The sequence below is a fragment of the Cnephaeus nilssonii genome (genome assembly GCF_951640355.1).
Source record: "Cnephaeus nilssonii genome assembly, chromosome: 7".
NCBI classification, from domain to species: Eukaryota; Metazoa; Chordata; class Mammalia; order Chiroptera; family Vespertilionidae; genus Cnephaeus; species Cnephaeus nilssonii.
In genome coordinates, this window is record NC_137078.1 from 79081424 (window position 1) to 79095953 (window position 14530).

The 14530-nt window shown below is 48.7% G+C and overlaps 1 protein-coding gene across 1 annotated transcript in view; it reads left to right on the forward strand.

The window, feature by feature from the left end:
• INPP5B (inositol polyphosphate-5-phosphatase B) overlaps window positions 1-14530 on the forward strand; it is a 50440-nt gene continuing 35910 nt past the window's right edge. Inside the window, 8 exon segments of the mRNA XM_079778335.1 lie at window positions 1-68; window positions 757-839; window positions 1190-1284; window positions 1954-2051; window positions 2193-2222; window positions 2845-2955; window positions 6594-6727; window position 6729. Coding sequence (XP_079634461.1) covers window positions 783-839; window positions 1190-1284; window positions 1954-2051; window positions 2193-2222; window positions 2845-2955; window positions 6594-6727; window position 6729 — 526 coding nt within the window. The 5' untranslated portion in view covers window positions 1-68; window positions 757-782.

Consider the following 14530-nt stretch of genomic DNA (forward strand, 5'->3'; position numbering starts at 1 on the left):
GGGAAATGTAGTCACTGGTGGGGCGCGGGCCACGGAGTCCCGCATACCCAGCGGTGACAGCTGAGGAGGTAGGCGGCAATGACAGCAGGCTGGGAGGGGGAACCAGGGCAGAGCTGGCCAGGAGGTTGCGGGCAAGCTGAGCGCTGGGACCCCTGTCCTGCGCTGCCAGAACCGGATACTCCCCTGGCCTGTGGCTGATGCAACGTGGCCTACTGGATGGGGATGAGGGCAAGGAGCAATGGGACACTTTTCCTGTCTCCAGGGAAAGAGGAACAGGACGGGGGTCCTTGTCCAGGATGAGACCTTCCCTTCCAAAGAGGAACAAGATGTCTCTCCCACCCCCGTGCAGACACACCACTGACACCTCCCGAAGAGGAGCCAGCAGGACTAATACTGCTCCCCCAACAGGAGGCAGAGCCCCATCCCAGGAGCAATGGGCCGCGTCCCCTCCCCATTAATGGGACCAGGCACCCCACTTCCCACAATACACTGGACCCCTCTCGGGGAAGATCTAGGCACTCTTCCAGAAAAAGGGCGGTACAGCAAATTGTACATCCCATCTGGGGCAAAGAAGTAACCCCTCTCCTTAGAGACTTTCCAAGGCCCATCCTGGAGGGGAGGAAGTGGGGAGGAGGATGGTCAGGACTCCTCTACCTTCTCACTGCACAGGCACCCCTTCTCCCTGCCCCTCTGCGGCAGCTCCATCGCCTCCTGGCTAACTTGTTGACTAAAGGGGCCTCCCATCTACCCTCCTAGGGTGTGCTTGCTCAACAGGGACCAGCATGGACCAGTCTGTGGCCATCCAGGAGACGCTGGCTGAGGGGGAATATTGCATCATCATATCCTTCCCAGCACTGAGCTCCCAGCCCCAGGGCCTGCCTGGCCTCGGGAAGTGGAAAGGAAAGTCTATGTATCTTTCTGCTCTCCCCCCTCTCCCTCAGCATCCAGGGAGAGGGACAGCAGTATTTACTCAGTACTTCCTCAGTACCGGACTCTCCTCCCGACTCCCCCGGTGAAGTTGGGGTTTATTATTCCCATTTCACAGATGGGGGAGGCTCAGAGAAGTGACGCAACTTGCCCAAGGTCACAGAGTGAATCTGTGTGGGCGAGGGAAAAGCAGGGAAGGTGGGGCAGGCTGGGATGGGAGAGCCTGGCCTCCTGTTTCATTTCCCTTGACCCTGAGCAGCAGGCAGTGCAAGGTGTGCTGTGTGAGGGAGACAGCAGGCAGAGCCGCCTCCTGGGGCTCGTGCGCTGCCGCCTGGAACATGGAGGCCAAGAACACGCGTGAGTGCGGGGTTCGGCCCTTACCTGTCTGGGCCGTGGGGCGTTTCTTCACAGGACCCTCCAGCTACACTTCAACCATCCCTCTGGGGCAGAGTCCGAGTCTTCTAGAATAATTATACTAATGGTAGTTAATAATTTTGCAATACTGTATTCTAAGCTCTCCATATGTATTAGCTCATGTAATCCTCAACATTTGAAGAGGAAGCTTCTGGAGAAGAGGCGGTTGAACATACTGGCCCAGATCCTGAGTCTAATGGCCTGACTGCCTGGGTTTACATCCAGGCTTTGTTACTTCCAGTCCACACAGCCTTGAGCAAGGGGTTTTACCCCTCTGGACCTGTTTGTCCAGGTTAAAGTGAATTATTACATGGGAAGTGTCTAAAAACACTTTGAAGCACATAGAAACTGCTCAACAACACGCACATATCACACACACACACACACAGAGAATACTAACACCTGTCAAAGGTCTCCTCACCAGCAAGTGAATCTCAGGGTCTCAGAGCTGGGAGGGAGGGGCCTTAGACATTTTCTAACCCACCACCGTCACTTTACAGATGGAGAAAGAGGTTCAGGGCAGGAAAGGGGTTGCGCCGTTTTTGTCACAGGCCCATCCGGCCGTCCGGCCGGCCGTCGGGCCCTGTCCTCACCTCTGCTTCCTGCCCTTAGTCTCTTCCTGTATACGCACCGGAGGATGGCCATTACTGGGGACGATGTCTGTTTGGACCAGATAGTGCCGGTCTCGCGGGATTTTACACTGGAAGAAGGTGCACAGGGGGGCTGGGTGGGATGAGTCCCTCTCCTCTGGGCTCCCAGGTCATTTTTGCCCTTGCTGGGGGTAGGCACCAGGAGGATGCTGAGGCTGAGGTGCTCAAGTGCTAAGGGCCTTTTCATTTCCCTCCCCACAGTGTCCTCAGATGGTGAACTCTACATTCTTGGTGAGTAGCTGGGGCAGAGGGCACAGGGTCTGGGTGTGAAGTAAGTGCCTGGCGCAGTTGGGTAGACTGGCTGACAGCCAGCCTCTCTTATCTGCCTCTATGTGTTTCTCATCCCACTTGCTGGGGGATAGACTTGTCTCTTCAGCTTCGTGTAGCACTGCTGTGGCAAGGCTCAGTGACTTGTGAGAGCCTTGGTCCATGCCCTCTGCAGGGTGAGGATGATGTTAATTTGAAGCTGAGTGTATGGAAAGTCCCCTTACTGATCCAGCGCAGCCTTGCTAGAATTTATGTTTTTTTAAAATATGTATTTTTATTGATTTCAGAGAGAGGAAGGGAGAGGGAGAGAGAGAAATATCAATGATGAGAGGGAATCATTTGATTGGCTGCTTCCTGCATGCCCACAACCTGGGCTTAAGCCCTGACAGGGAATCGAACCCTGATGACCTCCTGGTTTATGAGTTGGTGTCAACCACTGAACATGCTGGCCGGGCAATTTCTGAAGGGCTGAAAGGACTTCAGGAGCTTGGACTGCTGGTTCTCCATTCTGGGGGTTCTAGACTTAAGATGCACCCATCCTTAGCTCCCGAAGGTCAAGGATTCATTTCCAGCCTCCTTTGTGCAGGCTCAGATGTGACCGTCCAGCTGGACACAGCGGAGCTCAGCCTCACATTCCAGCTCCCCTTTGGTTCCCACACCAGGATGTTCCTGCAGGAAGTCGCCAGGGCCTGTCCAGGTAGGTAAGACCCGGGCTCTGTTGGGCGGTTGGCTGGTTACTAATCTACCCACGACCAGTTGACTTTCCACGCTCTGGACTCTCACCCCTGTTTCTGTGCCCTCTCATGTGGCCACAGTGCCTCCAGGCCCCCAGCCAACCCTGGTGCTTGCTTTTCACGTTTCCTGTTTCTGGACCCGAGTTTTAACTCCAGCAGGGCCCCTTTGTCCTCCTGGCTCTGGGCAGGGCTGCACAGGGTGGGTTGTGATTCTGATGCAGAAGCCTTTACAAGTTGGCTGGGTCAAAGCTTCTAGAAGCCCATCTTCCCTCTCTGCCAGCCACAGCCAGAAACCCAGGGAAGTCTGACCTATGGGTCCTCCTGCCCTTGAACCCGGCTCTGTCCCCCACTACAGCTGAGAAAATGACCTAGCTTTGGCATAGCAGGAAGAGATTAGTGGCCTCTAGGGCAGAATTTGTTTAGACCAGGAAATCAGCCAGGCAGATTTGTAAAGGGGAGTTTGTATAGAGCAGAGGCTCAGCCACAGAACATGCAAATTTGAGCCACCAGGTGCTGGAGCTTAGGTGGTCACCCAACACTATTACTTGCTTCCTTTAAGACTAACATCTTGTCTCTGCAGGAATGGGGGATGGGCCTCCCTTTTATCATCATCTTACCATGGAGCTTGAACACCTAGGGGGAGGGGGTGCCAGGAAGGAGGCTAGCTTTGGATGTGAAGTGGGGTATGGAGGGAAAAACACACAATTATAGAGCCCTGAATGCCTGGCTAAGGGGTTTAAAGTTTATTCTATAAGCACGGGGAAATGTATCTCCAATTATTATTTGTAGGAGGGGCAATGATAGTAATAACAGCAAAGCACATGGACTTTGAAGCTACACAGCGTCTTGCATTTGAAACCTATCTTTGCTCGTCCCTAGCTGTGTGACTTTGGGCAAACCACCTTACCTCTCTGAACCTTGGTTTTGTCGACTTCTCTATGTAAAGAATATCTTCCTCGTGGAGCTGTGAGAACTAATGAGATAACACATATGAAAGGGCTAGGCGCGTAGTAGGAGCTCAGAAATGTTTCCTCCTTCTGTACAAGAGGGCTCATAACTTCATTGTTGACTTGTGTGTCGGACACTGCTCTAAGGACTTTCCGCACATTATCTCATTTTCTTTAGGACCACCTTACAAGGTTATCATCAGGGTCTCCGTTTTACGAACGAAGACACTGAGGTTCAGAGAGGGCCAGTGCCTTGCTGGTAAACTACAGAGCCAGGATTAGATAGTCTCTTCCACAATCTGAGCTCTTGAGTTTGGCTCTAATGCTTCCTAAGCTCATGCCACCCTGTACCATATGCACGACTCAGAGAAGGCTTTGTGCAGGAGGTGATGTTTAAGCGGGAACTTCAAGCTGGAATGAGTTTTTCCCAGGAAGGCAACAAGGAGAGGCAGTTGGAGGGAAGAGCAGGTCATTTGGTGGAAGGAGGGTGTGGAAAGAGCTAAGTCAAGAGAAGCCAGTAGAGGCAGCTCATGACGGGTCATAAATAACCAGCTTGCACTTTGCCCGATAGCTTGTTGGGAGCTATAGGAGTTTTAACCCTTGGAAGGACAAGGCAGAATTTGCATGTTAGACAAATTCCGCTGGCAGCTGGTGCGGAAGGGGAGAGCCTAAAGCAGGGAGAGCAATGAGGATGTGTTGCAGAGCTCAGGCATTAGAAATATGAGGCTTGGATAAGGTTCTGGTAATGGCGATGGGGAAGAGAGGATAGACTGGAGAGATGATCATACAGATGAGAGTGAAGGCACCATGGAGGCAATGAGTTTGGGTGTTCACAAAGTGTTCATAACTTTAGCCCCAGTGCCCAGAACAGTGCCTGGCACTGAATAAATGTGTTAAATGGATGAACAGAGCTTGGTACCCGGCTGTGAGAATGAAGGAGAGGAGTTGGGGATGCTTTTAAGCTTAAGTATCTGTCTGTCAATCCCTTTACCTGCTTTCCCTTCTGGGTTCCACATCTGGGGTAATCAACAGGGAAACTATACTAACCCAGTTTCATTGAGCAGTTGCCAGAGGGGGCCTGCGTGAGATGGGACTCTCAGAGCTGACAGGCTCTTAGATATCCATCAGCCCAATTCTTGGCATTTTACAGACAAAGGGGCTGAAGTCCAGAATAAGGTTATAGGTAAAAGTCCTTTTTGCAGCACAAAAAGCCAGGGAGTGCAAGTGCCTTGGTCACTAGATGACAGAGAAAAGAATTAGCTAACATTAATCGAGCACCTACGTGCCAGACATTCTTCTAGACATCTAGACAACAACATGTCCTCCTGTTCAGTCTTTGAGCAGTCCTGAAGAGCAGATATTCTGTTATATAGATGAGTTGATTGACATGGAGAAGGTAAGTAACTTACCTAAAGTCATTCATCAATTGAAGTAATAGGACTTGGAACCCCAGGTTCTAACATCAAAGCCCTCGGAGACCAGAGATTTCAGTTCATATTCCAGCTCTGCCACTTCCTAGTTGTGAATGTGAGTAATATATTTGATTTATTCAGGCCTTGGCTTTATTATTTCTACAACTGAAACATGAACTTGCCTTACCAAGAGTTTTATGAGGAGCAGATGAGGCCCGGAATAGGTTAATAGCATGCAAATCCTGAAAATAATTTAAAAGCTGTGCCTGGCAGTGCCATCATCAGGACTGGGACCCAAATCTCCTCATTTTCTGATGCCATTGGAAATTCATTTCAGTTTGGTCAGGCTCATGAATTTCTACAAGGGAAGCAGGCAGGGTAGCGTAGAAAGTAACAGCAAGTGTTTGGAAGCCAGACAGATCTGAGTTTGAGTGACAGACAGAGGGGACTCAAGAATTTCTTGCCGAAACCGGTTTGGCTCAGTGGACAGAGCGTCGGCCTGCGGACTCAAGGGTCCCAGGTTCGATTCCGGTCAAGGGCATGTACCTTGGTTGCGGGCACATCCCCAGTAGGGGGTGTGCAGGAGGCAGCTGATCGATGTTTCTCTCTCAACGATGTTTCTAGCTCTCTATCCTTCTCCCTTCCTCTCTGTAAAAATCAATAAAATATATTAAAAAAAAAAGAATTTCTAAGAAGGATGGACGGCAATCCGGTTAAGGGGGAACCAGAGGACTTGTCTTGAAGGAGTATTTCATAGCAAGCACACTGCTTCTAGAGTGTGTTTATTTGGAGTGGCTTGTGAGTTGCTGATGGAGATTATGGGTAGTTAAAACATTCTACCCACTCCCTAGTACTGACATCTATTTGAGTCCCCAGCTCTGCCTCTCACTCTGTGACCTCAGACTTCACCCCTCTGAGCTCAGTTGCCATTGGTTAATAGTTCCCTACCTGCTAAAGTTTGTTGTGAGGATTAAGGATACCTATGAAGCATAGGCCTTGGCGCACAGTTACCACGAGGTTGGGGAAATGGCACGGGTCTACCTTGGAAGGACACTTTTGGTTGCACAGTTATTACTGCATTTGAATTTCGGATCCACTCTGTGCGTGAGGGAAACAGGGAAACACAGGCTTGGAGACTCTTCGAAGAGACTGAGCGATTGGCTCATGGTCATACAGTCATGCAGGGGTGAAGCCTGCCCTTCAAGCCCATGGCTCAGTATTTCCTCCTTCTTCCTGCCTCAGGCTTGGACCCTGCGACCCGGGATCCTGAGTTCCAATGGCTGTCTCGATACAGGTGCACCGAGATGGAACCCTCGCCGCGCGGTTGGAACTCGGCCCTAGGCACCTGGCCGGGGTGCGCCCGAATTGGCGGAGGCAGGTATCCATCCGGGAAGGGGCGGTGGGGATTGGAGGAGGCCCGGCTGCAGGGGTGGGCTCTATTATGTTTAGGAGGCGTGGTTATGGAGGTGGACGGCTTTCTATTGGCGGAGGTGGCATGCAGGGGCGGACCCCCCGGGGCAGCACAGGCGGGGGGCGGTGCGGGCGGCGAGATGAAGAGCTTGAGGAAGCAGCACGGAGATGTCCGCCGCCGCGGGTTCTCGGGACCGCGACTCTTCAGGTTCGGCGGGCGGTGGGAAGCCGGCTGGGGCTCTGGGCCGGGAGCGGCGGCGGGGCCGGCCCCCAGGTGGGCAGGACCTGCGGTTTGGCGGGTGGAGGCACACGCCGTAAAGACCGAGGTTCTAGCCCTGCGGAGGCGGGGACCCTGGGGCTGAAGTTCCGAGAGGGGATGTCAATTATTTTTATTCGGGCGTGGCGTGGGCCGGCGGATGGCAGTGGGATATTCTGGAATCCTGAGGCTGGGGTTGTATAGTAAAACTCTTGTTTCTGACTTGCTGTGTAACCTGGGGCCAGTCGCTGCCCCTCTCTGAGCCTCAGAACCACCTCACCTTTAGCCAGTTCTGTTCTGACTTTCCGAGTTGGGCTGGTGCCGGGGAGCAGGCGTCCCGACGGAGCCTCCCTTTGGGTGAGGACTGGTGTGCGTGTTGGGGCCCTCTGGCTCCCTTGTCGGTCCCCAGCCCCGGTTATGGATTGGGCTGTGCGCAGAGCCGGAGTCCAGGAGAGCCCTGTCCACCCTGGGAAAGGAGACCCGGATGAGGTTCCAGGGGAAAGGGACTACGTTTTTTTCCACCCAACCCTTGTGCAGCACAAAAGGCCAATTGTTGAGCAGAAGGTTGTCTTTTGGAGAGCGAGCAGCCCACGGCTGCAATGTGGGTCAGTCTGGTGCTTAGGGAGGACCTGCACACCTGTGTTTTCTGTCCAGCACCTACGTGTTCTGCAAGGGCGCCCTGGTGGTATTTTTTTTTTTTTTTCTTTCTCCTGGGCGTGCCCATGTGGCTCCTGTTACGTTCGAGCTTTGGCATGACCACTTTTCTCAGCCATTTGCTGGAGATAAAGAGTCTCAAGTAGTTGTGTCAAGTGTGGGCCAGCACTTCACTGACTCTTACAAGGCTGGAAACTGTGACGGGTGGGGGGATAGCGTGTTGCATAATTTTGTAAAATGAGAGGAAACGAGGCAGGCGAAGGACTTCCTCTGTGCTTATGCTTTTCCTTCATTGCAGCCACCACAAGACGTGGTCAAAGCATCTGATGGTGCTGATAGCTGGCATCTTTCATGGGTTTAGCTCAGATAACATGTGTGCTGATCTTGAGACAGCTATTGCTTCAGTTTCCGTGACATTCTGGGCTATGGCTCTGGGACCCCTTAAGATTAAGAACATATCCTCTTCGTTGCTCCTCGAAAGAAGCTGCCAGAATCCAGCCTGTGGAAAACAGGCCCAATGGCAACAGGAAGAGGTGGGTTCTGTCTTCTTGGCACACCAGAACCAGGCTGTTGGAGTGTTTCACTCCCTAAGTAGAGAGAGAGGTCTTCTGTGAGAAGTCAGCGCAGCTCTGAAGCCAGTTATCTGTGCTGGGTGATAAATGATGTAGGGATGTCAGCATCTTTTCATTCCATTGAAAAACAAAAAACAAAACCAGAAACTAGCCACACGCTGGTGAGGAATTTTTGTCAAGGTTTTGGTTTTACTTTTGGTTTGAAATTATTAGTTCCCATCATAATATCTACAAGGAAGGGGGTTATCTTAGTAATTTCTAGTTGCTCATGTTAAAATTGGGAAGTAATAGCACCAAACACCCCGTTCTGTTTGGGTCAACTGTGTTTCCAGACTTGTTCTGGCCTCAGAGGAGAGTCACACCTAAAACAGGTGGAAGGAACCCTTTGGACCCCGCCCTGGGTGGCCCCAAGAGAAACAGAGGATTTGGTACTTCCTATATGCATATGCTCAAAATATCGACTTCCCAATAGCCTGGGAACCAACCCAAGGCTGCTTAAAAATGCTCTTTGGCCCGGCTGGTGTGGCTCAAGAGGTTGAACCAGGAGGTCATGGTTCAATTCCAATCAGGGCACATGCCTGGGTTGTGGGCTCAATCCCCAGTAGGGGGCATGCAGGAGACAGTTGATCAATGATTCTCTCTCATCATTGATGTTTATATCTCTCTCCCTCTTCCTTCCTTTCAGAAATTAAAAAAAAAATTTTTTTAATGCTATTTGTCATGCACATCAGGAGAAACAGGGCTCCCCTGAGGAGATGACAGTCTGACAGAGAGAGATCCCACCGTCCATAAATAGAAGAGAGGTGGTCTTTGTAGGGTGAGCCAAGAGTGAGAGCACCTAAAGGTGAATGTGATCTTTACTCTTCACCTTTGCCTTGGTAGAGAAAGGAAAGATCTCACGTTGCTGCTTCTCTCCAAGATGTCTCTTCCTTTCTTTGATTGGTCTCTGCTGAATTCAGGTGGTAGGGATTGTTGTAGGAAAATGAAATGCAGCTAGTTTTAGATTGGAGTCCATGTCTTCAAATTCAGGAGAAATGCCTCCTTATTTCTGTCTAGCAAATGAAGGTGCTCTAATCCAGAGAACCTCTTGGGGAATCCTGTATATAGCTTAGTACATCCACGTCATTTTGTAAAATATTCACCTGCATTTTATCCTGGACACATGCGAAGACCTGTGTTCTGGAGGATTCTGAGCTACGCACTAGAAAGGAAACAGCTACTCAGAAGTCCCACTGGGGCAATTCTGGACCAATTTATCAAAATGGTAATAACAAATTTCAGTCTTTTGAAGTGGTTCTCCCTCCCCCCCCCCCCCCCCCGCCCCCATGGTTGATTCAAAGTGAGGCAGCTTTGTAGTAACTCACATTTAGAATGAGATGTGCCATGAGTATTTTTTCCCCCCCGGACCCAGGAAACAAAGCTTACAGTCGGCCTGGCCTGAGAAAGGAAATGGATGCTATTTATATCTCAGGGTAGCATAAAGGGTAACCTAGATTGTCAGGGTAGAAGCCGGAGAGAATGTTGGAAAATAGGTCCTGGGTGTGTCTGTCTGTCTGTCTGTCTCTCAATAAGTAAAGTCTGTGTGACCAACATCCTTTTACCATGGGGGAAAATGAATTTTCCTAGATGTTTATCCCACAGCAGAAATACGGCCCGTCATCTCCACCTTCGTGGCAAGCTCCGCAGGCAGGCAGCTAAGCAAATTAATTTGAATCACTTTGTTTCTTTAAACAAAACAAAAAACGGTGTTCACTTTTCTCCCTCCTCTTGTTGTTCCCTTCTCCATTCTCCCTTTTGTCCCATTTAACCTTGTTTGTTTCTAGAACTGGAGAAACCCCTGAAGACTTCCTTTAGAAAACAGTTTGTTTTGGAATTCTACAGTAGAAGTCTAGAGCAAGTGAAGTGACCCACACATGTTTATTTAGAAGTGGAGCTTTGCACAGAAAAAAACCCCTCAGGGACGAAGGTTCAGGAGGAGGGAGGCATCAATATTTATTAGAGGAAAGACAGTGTTGGAACATAGAGGCTAGCTGGCTTGCATGCTTTCTTTGCTGCTTGAAATATACTGTAACCGATTCGTAGGCTTTCCCAGGGATGCCTATGTGAACTGAAGCTAGCAAGTATGAGTGATGAGAATTTGAAAGAATATGGCTAAGTGGCCTGGATATTTTTATTTTCTTTAAAGGCACTTTGGTACAACATTAGTCATGTCCCTTGACTTTTCTTTCTTCCATCAGTAAAATGGGAGTGAATGTTTTTGTCTCCTGGAGGGCCACACTTGGCTTAAGGAATGCTGGGTTATTTAGGGGGTCTTTATTCGGGAAACACATTTAGGAATTCAGAGTCTCACCACCAAGCGCTCAGAAACTGGCTGCCCCCTTCAGAGCCTATCCTAGGCTGGTTTTGTTGTTGTTGTTGTTTTTCCTGGGGGAGAAGGAGGTGGAAGGGAAAGGGAAACGGAGAGGGAAGGGAAAGGCTCAGGGTGTGTGTGCTCCCTGGAGGGAGGGTGCCCTAGGCTGTTTTCTTCCAAATAACTACCCTCACTTTCTTCTATACTCCTTCCTCCCCTCTGGTTTCTTTTCTGTTAATGCAGTCGCTAAAAACCTTGGTGATCTTTGACTCTTCCCTCCCCTCTTATGTCTAACTAGAGGCCCGATGCATGAAATTCGTGCAAGAGTAGGCCTGCCTTCCCCCGGCTGCCGGCACCGGCTTCTCTCTGGCACCTGGGACCTGGGCTTCCCTCACAGCCCCAGCTTCGTCCAGAAGGACATCCGGTCTAATTAGCATACTATGCTTTTATTATTATAGATAACCAAATTCCGTTCATTCTTTTTCTACAATTTTAAAATCTTTTGAAAATTAAAAAAATGATTTAATCCCCATTAATACATGTTGGTATCATCCTCTTACTGGAACTAGTACAGTGATGAGCCTTCTTACCTTAAGTCTCTTTCTCCCTTAGGGATCTCTTTAGAACATAACTTTCATCATGCCTTATTTACATGTTTTGTATGTGACCTTGAATACTGCATCATCTCCTGTTGTCTACAGAATAAAATTCAGATTCTTCAGCCTGGAGTTCAGGTCCTACACAGCCTGGCTGAGGCAGACTCTCTAGTCTTATCTGCCCCAACTCTCACCTTCATTTCCTCTGACTTCACACTTGACTGCTCATTGTTTCTGGACAAACCCTGTGCTTTTTCATCTCTTTGCTGACTGCTCATTCAGCTACATTTTTACAAGTGTGAACTTGTTGCCCTTAGCATTTTGCACCCCCTCTCCTCTTCCCTCCCCACACGCCAGCCTAAGGCCTTGTACATCCTAAGTGCTCAAAAAAAATTTTTAAAAAAATGTCTGCCTTCTTTGTTTAAACCTTAGAGACCTAGACAGTTCATGGCTTGAAGTGCTTTCGGCCTACATAGCTCCTGCCCCGTTCCTCTTTGAGCATGCTCGGTGCTTCTCTCCCCTCTTCCTGGTTTGCTCCTGCCCACTTCTCTTTCAGCTTTATCACCAGACCACAGGCAGTTCTCAGAAAGCTCCAGTGAAGGGAGAGTGTGAAGGAAAAAGTCAAGTCATCTCTCCAATAGCCTATCACCACCGCAGCCTATTGCTGTGAAGTCATTGTACTGCCTTCCTCCTTGAAACCTAAACTGGTCACATTTGGTCCTTGCGAACCTAAGTTGGATTTGCACAGGCTACACATTGGAGTTGAGTCCAGAGCTCAAAGGTTGGCAGGGCACAGGATGTGTTTTTAGAGGCGTCTCTGCTCACTTTAAGTGCTAAAATCTGTGATACTTCTTTTTTTTTAAGCGACGAGAGAATGGGAAATGTTAAAAAGACTGAAAAGAAAGAAAAATACCTAAAAGCATGGTAATTTGACTTTTAAGAAAGTAAAATAACTATTAAGGATGGTGCCCAGGCTGGAATCGGAAAAATTGATTCTTTTCATTCTTTTTAATGCTGGGTGCCCTGTGTATGGGCTTCTCTCAAGAGTTCCTTGCCTTATGTACTATGTGCTATGTACTTAGCTCCCCTTTGCCAAAAGAATAAAATCCAAACTGCACATGGTATTCAAAGTCTTACAGATTGGCCCTAATATATATAAAGAAAAATTTATTACTAATAAATAAAAAAGTAAAATGTATTAAAAATTAATTACTGTTATGACTTATTAAATAGATATGATTTATTGATTTATTTTATTGATTTCAGAGAAAGGAAGGGAGAGGGAGAGAGATATAGAAGCATCAATGATGAAAGAGAATCATTGAGCGGCTGCCTCCTGCACGATCTGAGCCTGCAAACTTGGCGTGTGCCCTGACCAGCAATCAAACTGTGACCTCCTGGTTCATGGGTCGACACTCAACCACTGAGCCACATGGGCTGGGCGAATGGCTACCATTTATTAAGCACTCACTATGGGTGTGTGCCTTACACTGTGCCACAGAAGTTCTGTAGGAGCATGTCATCCACTTTTCAGATGAAGAGAGTGAGGCTCAGAGAGGGTAGGTAACATGCCTAAGACCACTCACTGGTCAGTGACAGGGTTGAAAATGGAACTCAGGTCGTCTGTTTGAATCTAATGCTTGAGCCCTAAGCCTGCACTCTCCTTTTGTATCCCCAAATGCTTCTCAAAGAAAACTTTTCTACTTATTTGTATTACTTCTGACCAGGGACGGGGTCGAGCCTGCAACCAAGGTACGAGCCCTTGACCGGAATTGAACCCAGGATCGTTCAGGCTGCGTTCTGACGCTCTATCCACTGAGCAAAACTGACCAGGGCTGAACTTCATGCTTTTATTGGTTAAGAGCACAGACTCTTGACCCAGATTCCTTGGGTTTGAATACTGGCAGTGTGATCTATTGGTTATGTTTTCTTGGCAAGTTACTTAACCTCTCTGTGTTTATCTCTTGGTCTGTAAAGTGTAGATAATAGTGGTTGTGAAGATTAAATATAAATAAAGTGATTAAAGCCATACCTGCCATGTATAAAGCCTCAATATTTGCTATTAATATTATTCATGATGATATTACTGTCACTGTCAAAATGAATTCAGCCTAACTTGGGTTCTGGGTAGTTGGACTGGATCTGTTTACCTCCCCGTGAATTGAATGCATGTGTCTCTTGCTGGTACGTGTTGCTCTATCTTAAACTAAGTGAGCCCATGGGACCACTCCTGGTGGTGTGTCACTGTCTCTGATAAGCATCAAACCAACCCACTTACTCCTGCCAGTGTGAATTGTATTTTGCAAGTTCTTCTAGTGTGCTGGAAATGGAATGCAAAGGCCAGTGGCTGAGAAGGTAGGAAGGACACCTCCTCCTAGACCTGTCTGGTAGAAACTCCTGAAGGGTAGGAGGAGGTCTCCACTCAGCAATGAGAGCCACACCCACACATGTGGAGACCAGGCTTGCCGGGGTTCTTGTCCCAGCATTACGAAGGGGTTCAGCAATCTGGAGAAAGGCTGTGCGTAGATTCAATAAGGAGTCCAAAGACGAAAGATAGTTTTGAAAGGCATTGGGGGTCAGAGGAGCTTTAGCTAAAGGAGCTAAAGACTCTCGTTGTCTCAGGACCCCGTGCTTTTTATTAACACATTTGTCCTAAGGCAAGGTGGAGATAATACACTTCAAAGGGTAGGGTTTACAGAAGCATTGTCAGATTGGGGAATAGCCTACAGCTGTTCAGGTGTTTGGCCAACAGGAGGCAATAACATGTAGATTAAGATGTCCTGAGCTGTCCTATTCAGGTTTGGGGGAGATACTTTTTAGCCGCTCCAACAGATGATCATATATGTGGCTCAGCCCTTGTTGAGCCCCCAAGCTTCATCAACCTTTTGATGAAACTCTTGTAATTATGACATGCTGGAACTGGCTTCCGGCACAGGGTGGTTCTTCTACTTTGTTATCCAAACAGACTCAACCCTTCTATTTATAATGTACTTACCCCCAAGAGTTTATAGTTTCATTGAAGATGTGCTCATGTTTGCAAAGGGGATGCTGTGGAGTCACGCAGATCTGGGTTTTAGTGTCAGTTGTGCCATTTACTGGTTTGGCTCTGTGTACTGGGGCATGTCTGCTACCTGCTCTGGGCCTCAGTAACCTCATTTGTGAAAATGAGGCCAGCAATCAGAAATAACACACGAAATAACACGATAGCTGGCTTTTAGAGGGTACTCAATAAATAATAAATGGTTGTCATTATTATCGAAGCAGTGGGGGATTCCAGAGGAAAAGAACTAACAGTACCTGAATACCTACTGTGTGCCAGGCATTATGCTAGACCCCTTTAA